The sequence below is a fragment of the Neomonachus schauinslandi genome, chromosome 10, assembly GCF_002201575.2.
Source record: "Neomonachus schauinslandi chromosome 10, ASM220157v2, whole genome shotgun sequence".
Classification (NCBI taxonomy): Eukaryota; Metazoa; Chordata; class Mammalia; order Carnivora; family Phocidae; genus Neomonachus; species Neomonachus schauinslandi.
Window position 1 is genome coordinate 132,826,117 of NC_058412.1, and position 19,934 is coordinate 132,846,050.

The 19,934-nt window shown below is 53.6% G+C and overlaps 1 protein-coding gene across 1 annotated transcript in view; it reads left to right on the top strand.

Annotated features, from left to right (window-relative positions):
* RAE1 (ribonucleic acid export 1) overlaps positions 1–7,865 on the top strand; it is a 20,569-nt gene extending 12,704 nt beyond the window's left edge. Inside the window, exons 8-12 of the mRNA XM_021677805.2 lie at positions 95–202; positions 3,209–3,315; positions 3,397–3,472; positions 4,042–4,236; positions 7,362–7,865. Of these exons, the coding sequence (XP_021533480.1) occupies positions 95–202; positions 3,209–3,315; positions 3,397–3,472; positions 4,042–4,236; positions 7,362–7,448 (573 nt within the window). The 3' untranslated portion in view covers positions 7,449–7,865. The remainder of the gene's footprint in view (positions 1–94; positions 203–3,208; positions 3,316–3,396; positions 3,473–4,041; positions 4,237–7,361) is intronic.
* The last annotated feature ends 12,069 nt before the right edge of the window (positions 7,866–19,934 follow it).

Below are 19,934 nucleotides of genomic sequence, written 5' to 3' on the forward strand. Positions count from 1 at the left end.
AGGAGGGTCAGAGGGAGAAGCAGACTCCCTGCCGAGCAGGGAGCCCGCACATTCCTTCATTTTAATCATGTCTCTGCTTCCCTCCGTTCCCTAGATCTACCCTATGGCCGTGGTGGCAACTGCAGAGAGAGGACTGATTGTCTACCAGTTAGAGAATCAACCTTCTGAATTCAGGAGGATAGAATCTCCACTGAAACATCAGGTGAGTCACATGTAAGATCAGGAAGTGTGTACTTTGTGTCACGTGTGGACTACAGTTGTACTTTCAGACACCTAGAAGTATTTTTAAAGGGGTGAATTTAAGGATACAAGCACACGTATTTTGTGGGTAGATACTGTCCATCCCTGGAGGAGCCCAACTTCTCTGTTGTCTCCAGAGGTGCCCCTGGATGGCTGGACGCTGCTGTATACAGTTGTGTGCCTCCGTGGATGGGCTCCGTCGGGCCCATTGGCCTAGCGCCCAGCCTCAGCTCTGCCTTCATTGGGCCCACACAACACTAGGCTTTTCCGTGCAGTCTCCCACCCGCCACAGACTCTTAGATTTTCTTCATCTCTTTCAACTCCTAGGCTCTCCCTCCTCAAGCCTTTGTCTCAGCAGATCAGCTTGGCTCCTGCTCAGAGAATATAGTGGTGGGGAGCTTCTTAACTTCTTCCTGGGGAATCTAGAAGTCTGCCTGCGCCTGCATCTTTCCCTGCCTTTCTCCTGCCAGTTAGGTGAAGTCTGTGCTCTGTGAATGCTGGTTTTGTGATGGGGCTCCATGGTGACCCCCCCTCCTCCAGGGATATCTGGACACTAATCCCCCCCCCCCCCATTGGCACCCCTAGCACGGATACGTGCTCCAGTCTCATTCATCCTAGGAAGCAAACTCTCTTGCCCCACATCCTCCGGTACCACCTGGACCCCTTTTCCTTTGCAGTTAAGCATCTCACATGAGTTTTCTTAGTTTCCTTACCTCCCACTCATTTCTCACGCGACTCCTTTGAGGCTTCTGCCTCCGTTACTCCACCGAAACTGTTTTTGGCTTGGCCACCGATGGCTTCCTCATCCATAATTCTGGGGACGCTGACCAGCCCTCATTTAGCTCACAGAGCAGCGTTCATGTTCTGACATGTTCTTAAACACCCTGCCCCTGGCCTCTCTAATGCCCACCTCTTACCCACTGCCTCTCCGGTGGCTACTTCGTCTTCCTTGATGGTTGTTGCTGCATGTTGGAGCTCCCCAGGCCTCTGCCTTTGCCTGCCCCCTTCTCTACTGAAGCAGAACCTCATCTCCTGTCCTTGCTGTCAGTTAAGTATACCTTGTGGTCTGGGGACTCAGATCCCTAACAGACGTCGGGACACCCACAGTCTGACAGCTCCTTTGTGTGTCTCCCAGCATTTCAGCCCAACAGTGTCTCACACCAAACCTGGGACCACTTTCTGCAGATCTTTAGATGTTACCTCTCTTCAGGCTTCTCACTGGCTGTTTTCCCCAAAACTGTGTGTGTATGTATATACCTTAAAGATCTACACGCATACATGTTTTACGTATTCTGTTTCATGTTGACCACTAGAATGTAAATTCGGGCGGAGTAGAGATTTCTCTTTGTTGCCACCTCGTCCTCAGCTCCTAGAACCAGGTCTAATGCATAGAAGGTTTCTGCAGATGTTTGCTGAGTGAACAAACAACCTTAACCTGCTCCTGCCTACCACCCTCAGCTGCCTCCTCCCCATGTGCTCTGCATCTCATGAGATGGGACCTCCACCTGCTCTTGCCTAAGCTGGAAATCTGGAAGTCACCCTTGATCTGCTCCCCCTCCTTTTCTCCTGTCTCACTGATCTCCAGGTTCCCTTCTGGCCTGCAGGTGTTTTGGAATCTGTTCATTTTGCTCCTTCCCTCCTGCCACGTCTAATCCGAGTCTCCTTTTGTGACTGTAAGAGCTTAGATCTTGTCCCTCCTTTGATCCACTCTCCATGCATGGGTCAGGGGGCTCTTACAATGGCACATCTGACTTTGCCACACCTCTCCTTAAAAACTCAGCACTGACTCCTCATTTCCCTTTGAATAAATCCCAAATTCCTTGACAAAACCTAGTCTAACTGGCTTCATTTCCTGCTATCTGTGCCATACACCCTGGTCTTTGATTTGCTGAGGCAGGCCCTCAGTCTTTGCATAGGGCCACTGTGGTTGTGTTCTTATAAATGGTGCCCCCCAGAGGTGTGCAGTTGCTGGTCTCTGTGCCGAGCATGGGAGGCACAGTCATGGCTCCTGCTGACTTACAGGCTTTTGCCCCTTTTCATTAATTTTTTTTCCACTCTCAAAAGTAATGAGCTGCTTGTTCAAAAAAGGCAAATGATAAGGAAATAGAACTACCATGTATTTTTCCAAATTTCCTTAGGAAATTTGTGTGCTCTAGCAAGTGTCATAATAACAGAAATTGCTCTTTACCTTCATTTTCTGTGGCTTCATCCAGAAGCTCTGATCCTGCCCCCATGCCTCCTGAACTCCTCACGGAAGATAGAACCTCAGTTTGGGTAGGGTGGGTGGTCCTCTGGAGTAGGCCAGGTTGTCACGACGGGAAGGAGGGAGTCAGGACCCAGGCCCTGGCTTCTCCTCTGCCCAAGTGGCTGGGTCATGGGCTCTTCTGTGGGATCTTCTGTAGAGTCCAGGAGACCCTCCTTTGGGTCCCCAGAACCGGTGTTAGATCAAGTACAGCGCGTTGCTTCTGCATCGTGTGGTCGCAGTTTAGAAAGTGCTGGTCACGTCCACTCTCCCACATGACCTTTGTTTCCCCTGTGATCGCTGGGCAGATGCTATTTCCCTTCTCCATTTGGGGAAGCAGACGTGCAGAAACATTGGGTGAGTTGCTGCAGGGTGCCCACTTGGTTAGTGGTGGGCTTTGAATCGGGGGCCAGCGCCAGAATAGGAACGGGTGGGGTTCAAGGGGGTGTGTGCACTGCTGGGAAGGACAGCAGGCCCTTCCGGCGGTAAAGGAAGAGCAGCGCCAGACACAAGCATGTGGTCCGCAGTTTGTTCGTAAAGTCACGTGGCTGAATAGAGGTAGAAAATAACGCTTGGTGGAGGACTAGAAATAATTTACCGTGTTTGTATAATATGTTTCTGGTTTCTGTGAAACCCAAAAATGAGGTGAACATTACTTACCTTCACTTAGTTATGAAATCTTGTATTTTACTTTGGGATAACATACTATTTTCTTTCAAACCTTAGCATCGATGTGTGGCTATTTTTAAAGACAAACAGAACAAGCCGACTGGTTTCGCCCTGGGAAGCATTGAGGGGAGGGTTGCTATTCACTACATCAACCCCCCAAATCCGTAAGTGGGCTCCATTTGCTTGCGAATTTTCACTTGAGACTTTTTCAGAAAGGAAAACTCAGTTGAGCCTTTGCTTTTCAGCGCCAAAGATAACTTTACCTTCAAATGTCACCGCTCGAACGGAACCAATACTTCAGCCCCTCAGGACATCTACGCGGTACGTTTTTAGAAACCTTAACCTTGAAAATGCAGCTAGAAACTAAACTTGGAGGTGGGTGGCTGAGTCATTACGGGGCTCACTCTGTCGTTGTGCATGTTCATGGGCAGAGATCGATGGATTACGCTGTAGGTCCTGGTTGTCTGTTTTTGTGCCACATTGACCATCTTTGCTCTCCACTGCTGCTGATTGCAAGCGGACGGCTCTTGGGGCCTTCCCCCTCCTTCTGAGTGCTGCCTGACCGCTCACACGCTTAGTTGAAACTGGGAAATTGCTGACTGCTGAAAAAGAAAAAGGCACTTCCCTGAGGTCCACTCCTTGCCGTCCCTGGCTACGTACTCGTGAACTTCTGCTGACTTGTGTTCATAACAAGAGATGCGATTCGGTTCTGGCCTGGCAGTTGATCACAGAAGCACGGCTAGTTTCTCCTGAGATCCACGGGCAGCCGGCACTCATGAAGCGGCAGTCCGAACTTTTTGTTTCCCGAGTGAAGCCAGAGGCATACCGGTACAAACCTGATTCCTCCTCCCTTTTCCACCGTTTCTCATCATGCATGTTGATCCTTGCAGGTAAATGGGATCGCATTCCATCCTGTCCATGGCACTCTTGCCACTGTGGGATCTGATGGTAGATTCAGCTTTTGGGACAAAGATGCCAGAACGAAACTAAAAACTTCAGAACAGTTAGATCAGCCGATATCGGCTTGCTGCTTCAATCACAATGGAAACATATTTGCCTATGCTTCCAGCTACGACTGGTCAAAGGTGAGCATTCCCAGGCCTGCTGTGGAAACTCTAAGGCAGCGGTGCCAGGCTCTGGAGTCGGAAGGCCTGGGCATGAGTTGTGACTCTTCTCTGGTCTTGCTGGTGACCTTGGCAGGTCACCATCCGTCACTGCAAAGGGAAATAGCACAAGTCCCCTCAAAAGGTGTGGGGATTTGGCCAAAGTCATACCGTAGAGCCTTTCCCTGGGAACCTGCCCCTGGGAAGGGTCTGGTCATTGTGAGGTCAGAAGTAGAGTGAGCGGGAGGCCGTCACTCCAGGACGCTCTAAGTCCTTCAGTGAGGCCCGGGGTGGTTGCCAGAATATGAGGGGGCACGGTGAGGGCTGCTGGTGGGCAGCAGGGCCAGGGCATGGGGCTTTCACTGGAGGCATTGCTGCTTTGTTTATTATCTGGGGAAGGGAATTAGGGGCTGACAGGGTCGTGGCTGCATTTTTGAGGCATCCCAGCACGGTGGTAAGGGGAGCAGACCGCGGGATTGGGGCTCCAGGCTGCTGGCTAACAGCTGATGTTTCTCGGCCAGCCCATGTGTTTGCTTTTCAGCTGCTGGTTGTCCTGCATCGTTTGTTCATTTTTCTCATGCCACCCCCCAGCCCCCTCTCCACAGCAGCCTTTCAGACTTTTCCCTGCTCTGCCCTTGCTGCCCAGGTTCCTGACTGGTGAGGTCGCTGGCCTCACCCAGAAAGGCTTTGCCCTCCTCAGTGTCTTTCCCTTTCATCTGCACGCGTGCCTGTCTGCCCTGGCCCATTTCCTTCCGCCTGCCTCCCACCCCAGACATGCCCCAGACTCCCTCACACCCCTCTGTTCTCTCTCCTTCTGCAAGCACCTTCTCTCCCTGCCCACCAGCTCCTGGTCCTCCATCTGTAAGCACACACTGAAGCCTTCGGCCATGCCAAAGCTAGCTGGGAAACCTTGTTTTCCTCGACTGATGAACGCATCAGTGGGGTTAACACCCACTAGCTTCTGTTCCTTTGGCTGCTTCCTGAGTGCCGCCCTTCCCTGTCAGCTCTAGCCTGACTGGTTCTCCTTGGGGTTCTCCCAACGCAAACCAGTGACCGACCCTTCAGTCTCTGACTTGGTTCCTGAGCTCGCACTCCACTTCTCTTCCAGTATCCCCATCCCAACAGCGTGAATGCACAGCGTGCCCAGAGTGCCTTCACTTAGGAGAGCAAGTCTTGTAACTCCCTCCCGTGCGTCCTTTATCCTCCGGGCTCACTGCCTCTCCTCGGTCCCTCCTTTGAGTCAGTCACTATCCGTTCACTTGGGAGTCTCAATGTCACCTTTGATTCTCTCTCTCTCAAAAGAGCTGGGCAGTCCCCAGTTTCTGGTGGCTTTACCTGCAGTCCCCGTGCCCACCTGGCCTCCACACCCGAGCCCTGTCTCGCTGGGTGTGTGCTGATGCGGGCCGGGCAGCTGCACTGTGTTTCTTGAAGCCGCTTTGCTCAGGCATCCTGGGGGTGCAGTAGTCATGCACGGTGGTCACTTTCAATATCTGTATGTACCCATGAAACCCATCACCACAGTCCAGATAACGTTGTTTTAAGATAACAGTTTTATCTCCCCCAGAAGTTTCCATATGTATTGCTGTCATCCCCCCCCCCACCCCCCACGAACCTCAATCTGCTTTCTGTCATAGACGAGCTTGCGTTTTCTAGAATTTTATGTCTTTTTGGCCTGGCTTCTTTCACCCGTTACAAGGATCGGGGCGTTCGCCCCCGGCGTTGAGTGGATCCCTCGCCCGTTCCGTTCGGCGGCCGGGCAGTCCGTGGTACCAGTGCGCCACGTGTGTATCCGTCCGCCTGTGGCAGCCACATGCAGTTTTTCGCAAAGGGTGTCTTTTCCGGTTCTGCGGAGCCGGGGTGGAGCAGGCTGTGGCCCAGGGCCTTGGTTTCTCCATGGGCTCTTCAAAGGGGCTCCCTGGTCCACGTGCTCCGCCCGCGGCTGCCTCAGGCTGCACCTCTGGCCCCCCTCCCCCGGGTCACGCTCAGGGAGCCGCGTGTTGCAGGCATTGAAAAATGGGAAGTGAATTGAAAGAAGTGAGAAAGCTCATTGCTGTGAATGCTGCTCAAGATGAATTCATCTGAACAATTAATGTCAACTTACACTAGGAGTTAATTAAATTACACTCTTTTTAATTTAAAAAGAGTTGCTTTGGGAAGTTCACACTGTTCTTAGTTTAGGGACAGTTCTCTTCGGGATGAAATCGTGATCACATAGGATTAATATTCCGAGCTTGCTGCCCGAATGCAGCTGTCCAGAAAAGCTGCACTTCGTGTATTATGATGGGAACTTCTGGTCACCATTGAGCTAAACTTCTAGAACCATCTGGGCGTGTCTGTCAAAGGATGAGAATAAAACACGTCGACGTCGCTACGGTAGAGGAGGCAGAGTGCAGCCGGAGGCCCTCCCCATCTCCCTGTTCAGGTCTTCGGGTCACCCGAGGTGCCCACTTCGGCCTTGCCCACCACCCCCTCCGCTGTCCTGGCACTATGAACCACTTACAGCTTCTGGCTGCTGTGCCTTTTTCTGGGGGATAATGTTCAACGGCCTCAGTCTACCCTTCACTGTCCTTCATAGTCCAGCCTGGTCCTGATTGCCAGGCTTCCCTTCCACCTGCCCACGGGCAGACTCACTGACCACCACACATACTTGCACTTCTCTCTGGGTCTGTGTGGGCTGGCTCATCCTGGCCCTTGCCGCCAGCCCCAGGAAGTCATAGAGCAGATGTCTCCTCTTCTGTGAAACCTCAGGTCTGAGCCAGTCCTCCACTGCCCTCCCTGGAGGCCTTGCTCCTTGTGGGTGGTCACCTTGGCATTGAGGTGGTAGTCGGTTAAAGAGGCTTAGCACTGAAAAATATGTAGAAGATCATTCCTCTAAGTGGGACACCAAAGACGAATTTCCACCAAGTCCTTAACCTTTCCTTTGAAACCAAAGTTTAAATTTGTTTAACATTTGACTTTTCTTTCCCCCCATAAACCTGTTTTGTGCCCCCAGGTACATTGTTTCATGTATGTAGCACAGGACTAGGCATATACAAAGTGCCCACAAAATGCTAATTTTTGCTTTTTAATGATAAGATTGTTGTGTGTGTGTTTTTCCGCCCCTTTAGGGACATGAATTTTATAATCCCCAAAAGAAAAATTACATTTTCCTGCGTAATGCAGCCGAAGAGCTAAAACCCAGGAATAAGAAGTAGTGGCCGGAGACTTCTGGGTTGTCCAGAGCTGTTTCCTCTCTACTCTGCCTCGTCTTTGTATGGATTTGGGTACCAGTGTTTGGTAGGTTGTCAGCCCTGGATGTGGATTTCAAGCCCCGGAGAAAACAGTGTCCTTGATCAGCAGTCAGGAGCCCTGCCGGCCACGGTGACTGTCCTTCTCTCCATTCCACTGCCTGTTACAGATTTCTTCTGTGACTCCATGGGGATTGAAATAGATTCTAGAAGTTAGATTCCTGTGGGCGACTGCCAGGTATTTTGCAGTGCTTCATTCAGCCATGTATGTATTCGAGAACATTGGGAAACATTCTATGAACGCTGTACTGTATTTTGTAATAAAATATTTTGAAGATTCCCTACTAAGCTCCCTATGTGTGTCTCTCTCCCCTTGCCTGCCCCCTAAGCTCTGAAGCGGCCATCCTGTCGCGCAGCATCCAGGGTTTTGATTTGTGATTGGAGCCGCCCTTGGGGACATGCAGCTGTCTTGCCCCTTAGAAGAAAGGGGATCCTGAGCTGTGACTGCCATGTGGAGTGTCTAGCGGCAGCTTCAAGTGCAGGCCAGCAGAGGCTGGGTGTGTGTTTCTCTTGTTCCTCCGTTCCGTCTTTAACCTCCCCAGCGGTGTTTGGCTCCGCCGGGCAGAGGTCCCGGTGGCCGGAACGGGGCCTGTTCCGTGCGCTGAGGGGCACGCCTTTGTGCGCAAGCCCAAGTGGGTGATGTTTGTGTGGCCTTCAGGTTAGGACCCGAGACCCCGCGCCACAGGTGCTCTTCAGTTGTGCCCCAGTGCTGGTAGGTCATTTTTTTTTTATTTCTCATCATTTAAAATTCTTGATTGGTAAGTATCCAAAATGAGATTCAGCTTAACATTTGACTTTTGAGTCTGTTGTTGTGTTTTTACTCTGTGATCCCAAATGCTGCTTATGCTTTACTGTTTAGGACTGGTATGTAAACTAACTTGCTGAGTTTGGAAATCTGGCTTTGACAGTATTGTAAGTTGTGTTTGCCTACTCATGAAAAGCAATGAAAATAAAATTTTCTACTGGAAGAGATTGCCTGCACTCAGTGGTTTAAAAAATTCTTTGGTAGTCAGATCACAAGTAAGATCAGACCTTTTAACTCTTCGACTCTATCTTTTTGCATGAAAAATGTTATTTTTTGAGAGAGAAAGGCAGGTGTACAGGTTAAAAAAAAGCCTGAATTTTCAAGTTAATTATTTACACCTCACTTTTCATGAATCAGCCCTGTGTGTGTGGGAAGAGAGGGTAAGTAGGACCACTCTGCTGAGAGTCAAGCTCAGTTATCCCAGTAGCTGGCTTTGCTGACAGGTAGGCAACATGAGCGTTGCTTTAGCTGTAATTTCATAATTCTCTTTATACGCTTGTGACTGGCGGTGGTTGAAAAGGACCTGGAAATCATGAGTCTAAACCAGGAGCTTTGTAGAGTGTTCTTTTCCAAGCCTGGGCCTCGCCATGTTACCAAGGGGATAGGTAGTTTGTGCCGTTGGCTAACTTAAAACATCCGCTGAAGTCCCATGTTGGGGTGCCAGAAACCAGGAGTGAGGGAGCTCCTTGGTGCCCATGGGGATGTGAACCCTGGTAGATGGGGCCGGGGCTCATTTCTCCACCTGCCCATAACCTAGAGCATAAAGGCCTGCTATGGGTTTCCTAGTGATGAACCAGGAAATATTTGTTGAAATCACTGAACTTCTTAAGATATTTGTTTTCATGTTTCCTAAAAGGATATGGAGTCTTTGAGGAGCTCCCCATCTTAAACGTCACCCCTGCAGGTACCCATACTATACGCTGCTCATGAATTTGCTGGGATCTTCTAGTTGAGAAAGATACAAGTGTAATCTTGACGGCTTTAATGACAAATCGCTGTGCCATTAAAGATGGACACCCATGGGCGCCTGGGTGGCTCAGTCGGTTAAGGGTCTGCCTTCGGCTCAGGTCACGATCTCAGGGTCCTGGGATCGAGTCCCGCATTGGCCTCTGCTCACGGGAAGTCTGCTGCTCCCTTTCAGTCTCACTCTGTGCCCGTGCTCGCTCGCTCGCTCTCTCGCTCTCTCAGATAAAAGCTTAAAAAAGATTTACACCCAGAGGTCCTGCTTTCATGGGAAGAGGGGTGTGTAAGCCTAATGGAGAAGACAGGTTGTCTTGTTCACTTACGTTCTCCAACATTTTCTCATGAAGATTCCCAAACGTGTTGAGTGGGAACAGCTTCGCAGTGAACACATATCTACCAACCAGATTCTAAAGTTAAGAGGTTGCTTTCGTGTGATGTCTCCATTTGGTTTTCCTAGGCCTCGGCTCTGCTCATGACACCACACTTGGCAGTAACTGTGGACACAGCCTGGCTGCGAGAACTCGCAAGAAAGGAGACGGGTCAGAGCAGGTGGGAGTCGTGTGCAGGAAGGCTCACCTCTGTTGCTGCCACGTTTGGTCTCACCCCGTGTTCTTCGAGACAGACACCGAAATGGCCTGGAAACGCGGTGCTTTGTGTGCGTGTCTGCGAGCTTCTCCAAAGTCCTCTGCCATCAAGGGGGCCTCCTGAACCCTGCCCGCCTGACCCGTGTGAGGGGCGGCTTCGTCTGTCCTGGGCCTGGACACGAGGATGCTTGGGTCCTCGCCCTTCTTCCTGAGAAGCGGGATTCTGCCAAGTGAGAAGCTGCTCAGATGCCTGGTGTGTTTCCAGGCTGGTTCCCATGCAGCTTCCTAAGCACATTCATCATTCATCTGGTCACCAGTTTCACCATGATTTCCTTATTTTTCTTTAAGTCGATCCACTTCTAAAAAACACAGTTGCCCCCACAAAATTAGTCACTGCCATAAATTTAAAGAAAAAAATTACATATATGGAAAACTGTTATCTTTTGCCCAAAGTTAGAAAGTAACCATAAAAATTTACACAATGAAAATAAGACAATAAAAAGCCATGAAATAATACAATGGAAGTTAAAACATAACACCTAACGTCCTCTTCGAGGGACAAAATACCTCACTAGAAAATTCTGTTAACGGGGTGTTATTCTGTATGTTCTAGGCTGCTTGGTAGAACCTCTCTGCCATTTTTGGAGTGACTTGGGAAATTTTTTTTTTTTTTCATTCAAAATGTGATTTTTCCTTTGAAGGAGGTGCTCTGTGAGAAATGACCAAACACAATAGGAGCACGGAAGTCGGCATCTTCCAGATTAAATCGTGATCTCCTCATAGGTTGTGAAATGACTATAGTTGTTGAGACTAGCATGTTTTTAATGGAGCTGCAAGACTACATTAAAATATATTTTATACGTTCACTAGCTCACACACAGTGATGGTAAGTATTGTTTTGCTCAACGTTGCTACCGTTACGTGTGTATGTATGTGTCTACGTGTATATGTGTTACAGATGTTAATCGTGGCCTGGACTGGGATTTTTCTCCCTGTTATGCCTTACGTGGTTGAGGACCCGTAGTACTGCCGTGAGTACCAGTCATGACCGTTTCCTTGCACTTTCCCCCAAATGAGAGGACTGTCTATTGACTATAAGAGGATGTTTGAAATACCCATATGACACTGTACATAGTTAAGAACATGGACTGCCTGCCTCCAAATCCCTGCTGTGGGACCTTGAGCATGTGATTTCTACTTCTCTGAGCCCCGGGGACCTCATCTGTCCAATGGGAGACATGGAAAACAGCATTTGCAAAAGATTGGTGGGAGTATTCAGAGTTAAAGCCCACAGCGTGCTGCTGTGGCTGGCCCATAATGAGTGCTCAAATTCTAGCTGCTACTGCTCTAACTTCCAGGTGGGATGACATCCGTGGGAAGTTCCTCTCCCATGGGGCCAAAATGTCCACAGACCCGGCTGTCCTGGGACCTCCATTGTCTGGAGGCGGCTTCTCGCAGTCCCGGGCTGTGTTTCCAGGCCGCCAGGAGGTGGCGCCCACGACCCCAGTGCCAGGCTCAGGGGTGTATGTTGTGTATTCTATTTCTTGGACTTGTGCTTGTTCAAAGAAATGAGTGCTGGCTCTCCACGTGGTGTTGTTACTAAGCTTGTAAGATAGTTGGGAAGTGGGGTTGGGGGATTATTTATCCTGTTAGAAAAATATCCTGTAAAATTACACACTTTTACCTTTACAAGGATTGATGGCCTCCTTAGAATACTAAAGTCGAGAATTTTTTAGAGGTCAGATTCCTGATTTTTCTACTTAAAATACAGTGCCCTCCTCCCCGGTTTCCTTATGGGACACTGAAGTTTTGTTGCCTGTGGTGTGGGCGACTCTTGTCTCCACTCACCCTTCGGCATTATCTCTGCCTTGCTTTGGGAAGGAAAGAGAAGGAAATGCAAACCTCCATCCCAGATGGGTGCTAGGGGCCAACAGGGCCATTTTGAGACTAATTTCAGTAACTTTGAACGCTCTAGACGCACATGTGCTGGTCGGTGGGAAATCCCTCCAGGCTGCAGGTGGAGAACGTGGTTTCAACACGAGCATCCTATTCCCGTGAGGGGTTGGGCTGATGCCCAGAGACTGTCTACGTTTCACAGCTCAGCGGCGGGATTTCCTGCGAAGTGAGGGCACCCTGATTCCATAGAGCCCCAGCAGCAAAAGGGGGGAGGAGGCAGGAGAACCATGTGGCTGTCGTGCTGAGAGGTTTGGTTGGGTTTTTTTTTGGAGTATTTTTTATCACAACAAGTGTTATGTCACCACAAGGCCTATAGAAGCAGAGTAAGTCATTTTATAGCCTGCTGTAAGTCTGTTGTGAATTTTTCATCAATATACGGAGAAATACTAAGGTGAGGGCTGTTTCCAAAGCAAATAAAAGCCTGTTGCATACTTGCTTAAAACGTGAGTCAGCCCCTAAAGAGAACTGGCAGGCGACCTTATCCCTGGAGTTTCCCCCTGGGGGAGGGGTGGGGCGGCGCGGCAGGGAGGGGGTGGTCAAAAGTGCTAAGAAGCAGCTCAGCCACCAGCACCTCGAGGTCCCAAACCCACCCTGGCCTTCGGGTCATCCAGGCGCCAGCATGCTTCCCCCTGCCTCCAGTTCTTCTCCGCGAGGGGGACGGCTCAGAAGCATGAGGCCCCTCCTCTGCTTTGCAGCCTCCACACTCAGCCACTCAGCCGCCACTGGTAGCCTGAAGGGCAGTGTCACCATCACTCCAGGGCCTGGAGGGGCTGCCTTTGACTCCTTGTGCCCCCAGGGCCTTCCTCAGCAGGGCTGAGCGCCCCCCTCCTGACTCCGGGCCTCCTCCTCCAGCACCAGGTAGACCTGCATTTCCAGTTTGCATCTTTCTGACTCTGGGCTTGACCTTTATTTTTTTATGTTTTTATTTTTAAAGATTTTATTTATTTATTTGAGAGAGCAGGGTGAGGGGCACAGGGAGAGGGAAAAGCAGACTCCCTGCTCGTGGGGAGCCCGACGTGGGACTGGATCCCAGGACTCCGTGATACAACCCAAGCCGAAGGCAGGCGCTTAACCGACTGAGCCGCCCAGGCGCCCTGGGCTTGACCTTTAAAGCAGAAGTGCAGTGGAGGCTGAGTTGTACTGAGGGAATTCTTTGAGGCATGGGGTTTCCCACTGTCTTTAGGTTCGTGGCATGTCCCCTGGTGCCAGGGGCCACTTCATCTTTTGGGACCTCCTATAACACGACCCCAGTCCTTGGCCGCCTCAGTGGGACTTTGCAGGAGGGGCCCCTTGACCCACATGGGAGGACCCAAGCACAATTCTACGAGTTGCCTGCAAAAGCAAAGTAGGTATAGGTTATGGACTGAATTGTGCGCCCCCCCCCCAAATTCCTGTGGTTAGTCCCAACCCCCAGTGCACCAGAATGTGACTGCATTGGGAGACACGGTCTTTACAGAGGTGATTAAATTAAATGAGGTCCTCAGAGTGGGCCCTAATCCAGTGTGGCTGGTGTCCTAAGAAGAGATTAGGACACCGACACCCAGGAGAGACCGAGTGAGGACGCGGGGAGGAGACGGTCGATGCAAGCCAAGGACGGCAGCTTCACAAAAAGCCAGCCCTGCCAACACCTGGATCCTGGACTTCTGGCCTCCAGAACTGTGAGGAAATACGCTTCTGTCTTTTGAGCCCCCCAGTCTGTGGTCCTCTGCCACAGCAGCCCAAGCTGACTAGGACAGTGTTCCCAGGTAGCCGTTCCCCTTTCAACTGTGTGACACGGTGCCCCCTGCCCCCACCATCGAGCCAGAACAGACGCCGTGTCCACACGGTACCTGCAGCCACCTTCACCAACACGCTCCTGGGCTCCTGGGGCAAGCGGCTCATGCACCTGCCACACTGCACCTGCTGGGGCGGGGCCCCCACACCAGCGCTCCCCAGGGAAGCCCCACTTCCACTGCAGGGACGGGCTCCGCCTCTCCCTAGCCTTGGCTCTCGCGGAGTTCTGGAAGCTCAGGGGTTAGCCGCACACCACACCGGGGCAAGGGGCTTCCCCGCACAGCCACTAACCTGTAGAGTGCCAAAAAGGTGTGCAGCCTTCCGAGGGGCAACTGCCGTGTTTATAATCCAGGTTTTTTCAAATCCGCGCTGGCCACTTTTCTAAGGTTGACCGAGGCAGTGGCCCAAGCTGTCCACGGATGAAACACGACCATTAGCCCCGAAGGTGGCCTCACGAGCCGCTTGCCCCACTGAGCACCAGCTCCTGAGGAGGGGGGCGGGGGCCGCGAGCCAAGGAACCCAGCCCCTGAGAAAGGGCAAGGGGACTGATTGCCCCCCCAGAGCCTCCAGCCCTGCCAACACCGTGACTTTTGAGTCCGGGGAGGCCCCTGCTGGGCTCTGACCTCCGGAATAAGGAGAACGAGAGGGTCGATCTGTGTTGCTTTAAGCCGTAAGGGTGGGTAACGTGGGACGGCGGCCAGAGGAGCTCATGCGAAGGCGCTGCAGCCCGGGGACAGAATGCAGGGTCTGTGAGCCTGATGGGGAAGAAGTCTTCTCCACGGAGGCGGGCCAACACGGGCCAGCCGGGCGCCCTTGGCCGCAGCCGTGACCCTGAAGCCCGCAAGGCACGCTGCTCGCGGGCATTTTGCTCAGCGCCGCTTCACAACCAGAGCACCGTGAAGGCACCGCTCGCTCTGGTGACCTAACCCCTCAGTGTGAGGGCACACAGCCCTGAATCACACGCTTGCTTCTAAAAAATATTTTAATAGCTGTATTTTAATGTGATTCTTTTCCTTTGCATTTCTAGCCATTTTACTGTTTGAAACCGCTGTCTGAGGAGGGGCCTTAGGTCTCAGCAGACTGCCCGGGGTCCCAGGCCCGCTCAGAGCCGAGGGCCCCTGAGAGCGCACACGGCTGGGGCAGGCTGGGCCTCTCCACATTGGCTGGGGGTCGGGAGGGCATCTCCAACAGAGGGGTTTGGGACTCTGTCCCCCAGGCAATGGGAACCCCTGAAGGAGCCTGGGTGGGAGGGCTGCCAAGGTCCCCACCTCCCCACCTGGCCTCAGGCCGCTGGGTAGGCTGGAGACTGAGGTGTGTTGGTAAAAAAAAAAAAAACAAAAAAAACAAAAACAACCCCGAAAATTGCAGGAGTTTGCATTTACCGAGCTCCCACTCAGCGTGAGGACGACCTCAGCACTTTGTGTCCTGCAGCCCCACCAGAGCCGCTATGAGGAAGCTGCTAGCGTGATGCCCATCTTGGAGCTGAAGAAACTGAGGCCCAGGGGGGCCTGTCGCTGACAGACGTGTGATGTGTGCAGTCACGAATGCGGGGCTGTCTGGGCTGCCCTCTGCCCCCCACCCCCAGACCGATGCCTGTGAAGAAGGCACCACGTGCCTCGGAGGGTGAGCCCAAAGGAGCCCTGCCAAGCCGAGAGTGCGGGCCAGTCGGGGTCAGCCGACGTGACAAGGTCTGCAGGCCCCAAGTCCCCCGCGCTTCCTCTTTTGTTTGTTGCGTCGATGTTTTCTTTCGATGTTCCCCGAGCCTCCAGTTTGGGTGGAGGTGGGCGCGGGGGGCCTGCACACTCCCCCTGGCCCCCGCAGCCTGCCTTTGAGGTGAAGGGCAACCCCCAGCTTGAGTCCACAGACACCCTGAGTTCCTTGGGTCTCCACGAAGATCCCTCCACACCCCCAATCCCGGGCTTCTGGAATGGGCTCATTCGTGTGTTTGTTCCCTCACTCAGCACACATGGACTGAGTGTCCTCCCTGTGCCAGGTGCTGGGGACACGGCGGGGAACAACGCAGACAGCGGCCTAACCTCTTGGAGCAGGCCTCGGGCCGGGAGATGGCCAGTCCCTAGAGAAGCAAACGGAGGTGGAGAGCAGGACTGGGCAGGGACACTAGCTATTGAGGGATGTTAGAGACCAGATGGTGCCTCTGAGATGCAGCTGGGGATGGTGGGGTCCTAGCCTGGCTGCTCGCTGAGGGAAAGAGCCCAGGCTCTGGAGATGGCCGGGAGAGGCCGGGAAGGCGGGTGCTGGTTCTGTTCCCAGTTGGGTGGGGAGGAGGATGATGCTATAAGTGGAAGAACCCTCTCTCGGCTGAGCAGCTGAAGCCCAGAGCGGGTACAGGGCTGCCTCCCACGCCTGGGTCCGGGAATGACACCCAGGAGTCCCAGGACCCTCGGCTGGCTCTGAAGGTGGTTCCCAGACCCAAGAGTGACAGGCTGTGAGATTTCATGTGCTCAGGGCTCTGTCCTGCTCAGTACCTCCATCTGCATGAGTCTCCAAGGGCTGCCGCAGCCAATGACCACAGACTGGGTGGCTTAAGACAACAGAAATGTATTCTCTCATGGTTCTGGAGGCGAGAAGTCCAAAGTCAAGGTGTCAGGAGGGCTCTGAATGCACAAAGAAGGGAGAATCTGTTTCACACGTGCCTTTCTCTTAGCTTCCCGTGCCACCAGCAATCACGGTGCACGTTGGCCTGCAAATGCATGTCTTCAGCCTCTGCTCTGTTGTCACGTGTGTGTACATCTTCGAGTGGGCTTCTTGTAAGGACAACAGTTATTGTATTAGGCCCCATACTAATCCAATATGACTTTCTCTTAAATTGATTATATCATAAAAAACCCTACCTCCAAATAAGGTCAGGTTCATGGGTCCCAGGGGTTAGGACTTGAACATATTTGGGGGGAGACACAATTCAACCACAAGTGTTCACACAGGCATGGTCTCAGACAAGGACCCGTGTTTCCAGACTAGAGGCGTGAGTCTGGGCTTTCCCCCTAAGACTTCAGCTTCATTCTCACTTCACCTAACCTCTCTGCGGTCCCAGCCACCCAGCCCTCAAAGTGGGGAGACACTTCCTTAAAGACTGTGGGGAGAATAAATGAGATCATGGATTGGTCATCATTTACGGCCCTCGGTGGCCTTGGGGAAGCAACCCTGAGCCTCAGTGCCCTCCCTCTTAAAAGTGGGCTAATAGTACCGACAAATGACAAAGACTTTTGAGGTTAAATCATCTAATATATGTAAGGTCACCTAGTCAAGGACCTGGCCCCAAACAAATGAACGTTATCCTTATTAGCGGTGTGTGAGGATCGACCACATAAAAGTGCCCAGCACTCAAAAACTGTTGGATAAATGGTGGCTCTGAGCCTTTTTTTTTTTTTTTAAGATTTTATTTATTTATTTGAGAGAGAATGAGATAGAGAGAGAGAGCATGAGAGGGGGGAGGGTCAGAGGGAGAAGCAGACTCCCTGCTGAGCAGGGAGCCTGATGCGGGACTCGATCCCGGGACTCCAGGATCATGACCTGGGCCGAAGGCAGTCGCTTAACTAACTGAGCCACCCAGGCGCCCGGCTCTGAGCCTTTGCATCCTGTTCTCTCTGCTGTTCCCCGTCCTCCAATGGCTCTGGCTCTCACCAATTCCCACAGGCCTTCCCTGATTCTAAAGAACACCCATCGCCGTCTGCTCCTCTTTGCTTCCTTCTCACCGCCCTAGAAAAATTACCTAAATATAAACATAATATTCACCATTCATTCATTCCTTCCTGTCTCTCCACTCCTGAAGTGTAAGCCCCTGGGTGGTGGTGGTGGTGGGGGGTGTATGCTTCTTTCCTACCTGCAGTATCCTGGGGCCTGGAACCTTGGCCTGACACCTGACGGACCGTTCATAAGGATCTGTTGGGTGAACAGCTGATTCCCAAGCAGAAATGGGGGCACGTGGGGAAGTGGCGCCACCCGACGGGAGAGGTCGGGGGTGCAGAAACCTACGGGGCCACAGGATGAACGAGTGAAGGAACCCCTACGCAGGCATCCGCGCGTTAAGGCGCACACGGCCCCCCGCCGGAGGAGGCCCCCGCTTCCGGGCCGGGCAGGAGCGCGAGGTGCACGCAGCCGGCCCGCCTAGCCGGGGTGGACAGACGCCCCTCCCGAGCCCCGCGCCTTCCGCGCCTGTGTCCCCGCCCTGGGCGGCCGCCCCTGGCTGGGGAAGCCCAGGCCCCCGCGGCGCCAGCACGTGCTCCGCAGACGCCCGCCGCCCGGCGTGCAGCCGCGCTCCAGGCCGGCGCTCCTCCCGCGCCGGGGTTTCGCCGGGTGGGGCTCGGGGCGCGGGGTGGGCGGGGCCGGGCGCGGGCGGCTCTGGGACTTGTAGGCGGAGAGCCTCGGCTGCCGGCGCCCCGGGCAAAGGCACCGCCCACCCCGCCCAAGTTCGTCCTGGCCCGGGTTGGGGCAGCCTCCGAGAGGCCCTGTCTGCCACGGAGGGGGAAATTGAGGCCCAGCTTGCCCAAGATCACGCGGCCGGGTGATGGCCGCCTTCCCTGGCCTCTAGGAAACAAGTCTAGGCCACACTTTAATCACCTTTTAATCAAAGTTTCCAAAGGGCTCTCTGAGGGCCCCTTGTCTGGTGGAGAGCTCTCCTCACCTCCGTTTCATCGTGCATTCACTCAACAAACATTTCCCGAGGGCCCTCTGCTTGCCAGGTCTTACAGCCTGAGCAAAACATCCAAGGTCTCACCTAGCAGAAGAGGGAGGCCGTACACGCACACGTGAACTGAACAGGGCTTCTGGGGGGAGAAGTACTTTGGGAAGGAAATAAGTAAGCAGGATAAAGGGCAAGCAATGAGGCAAAGGCCTGGAAGGAGGCAGGAGTGTGGCTGAGCTGTTGGAGGAACATGAGGAATAGGACTGAGGTGGGACAGGGAACTGTGTCCCTAGGAGGCCTGCTGAAGACTGGGGGCTCCCCTCCCAGCGTCGGGGGGGGGGGGGCGCTAGGGCACAGATTTGAGGGAAGGAAGGAGAGCAGGGTCAGGGGTCCAGGGACTTGAGACAGTCCGTCTGGGCCTGGAGTCAAACACAGCCGAGACAGAGAAGGTGCTGGATAAACCCCTGAAAGACTAGGGAACATGGCTGGCCGTGCCCCTCCCAGTCCCGCAGACCCCGGCCTGTGTCCCGCTGTCCCCGACGAGGCGATAGGCTCGGCCCGAAGTGACCCCACTTAGAGCTGCAGTTCTCAAGTGTGTGCACAACTGTGCCCGGACACGCCAAGGGTTCGAGGCCCCACAGCGGCGTTCTGCACTGCACGGAAGTGTGACCCACCGGTGGGGAATGCTGGTGCCGGGGCCAGCTTCAAGGGCCCCGAGCTCAGAAACACCCCGCGCTAGGTTTAATGCTCTCCTGTTTGATGTGAAATTCCTAATAACTTTGAACAAGTTCTGTAGCCAGTCCTGCCTGGTGTGGAGCTCACGGAGGCCCCGACATGGCCTGTTTCTGTGGCTGGGGACAGGGACAGAGGGACCGGACCGCCCTCAGCTTGCGTTTCCCCCCCCCCCCCGGGTCGCCCACACAGAGGGAGGAATCCCTGATATGGGGATGGGGGTGGGGATGGACTTTTGACGAGGCCAGAACAACTCCCCCTGCCTCGTCACCTCCTCCGGGAAGCCTCTGGGACCACTCTGGACCTTCCTGGATCGCAGATCCCGGGTTTATATCCCTCCCGGTTGTACACCGTATTTTTAACGTTGACCCGCCTTATTCATAGAACTCCGTGTATGTTCTGTGCATCCATGCAGCCCCCGTCCTGGAGTGCCTGTCGCATGAGGGGCCCTGAAAAGGATTCGTCGAATGAATCATATTTATATATAAAACAAAAATCATTTCACCTTTTAATACATGTTGCTGTATCTTATCTCGCCCTGAGATAAATGTTGGCTCAATAAACGTGATGCTCACCCTCGGGCTTCCCCCTAATTCACTAGACCGTGCGCTCCACGAGGGCAGGGGGCTGGAATCCGGCGGGCATGCAGAGGGCCCCCGGGACCGCGGTACCCGCCTGCCGCGCGCCCGTCCCTGTTGTCTCCAGGGTGAGAGCCCCGCCCCGCCCCAGGGCTTCCCCGGCCCACGGGGTGCGGCCGGGCGGGGCCAGGACTACGCTTCCCGGCGGCCCCTGCGCGCCCGTGGCGGGGCGTGGCCGCGGCTGAGGGCGGGGCCGCGGCGGGCTGGGGGCGGGGCCGCTTACAAAGCCCGGGGGCGGGCGCCGGGGCGCAGAGTCCCCGCGGCGCCGGCCCGAGCGCAGCGCAGCGCAGCGAGGCGCGC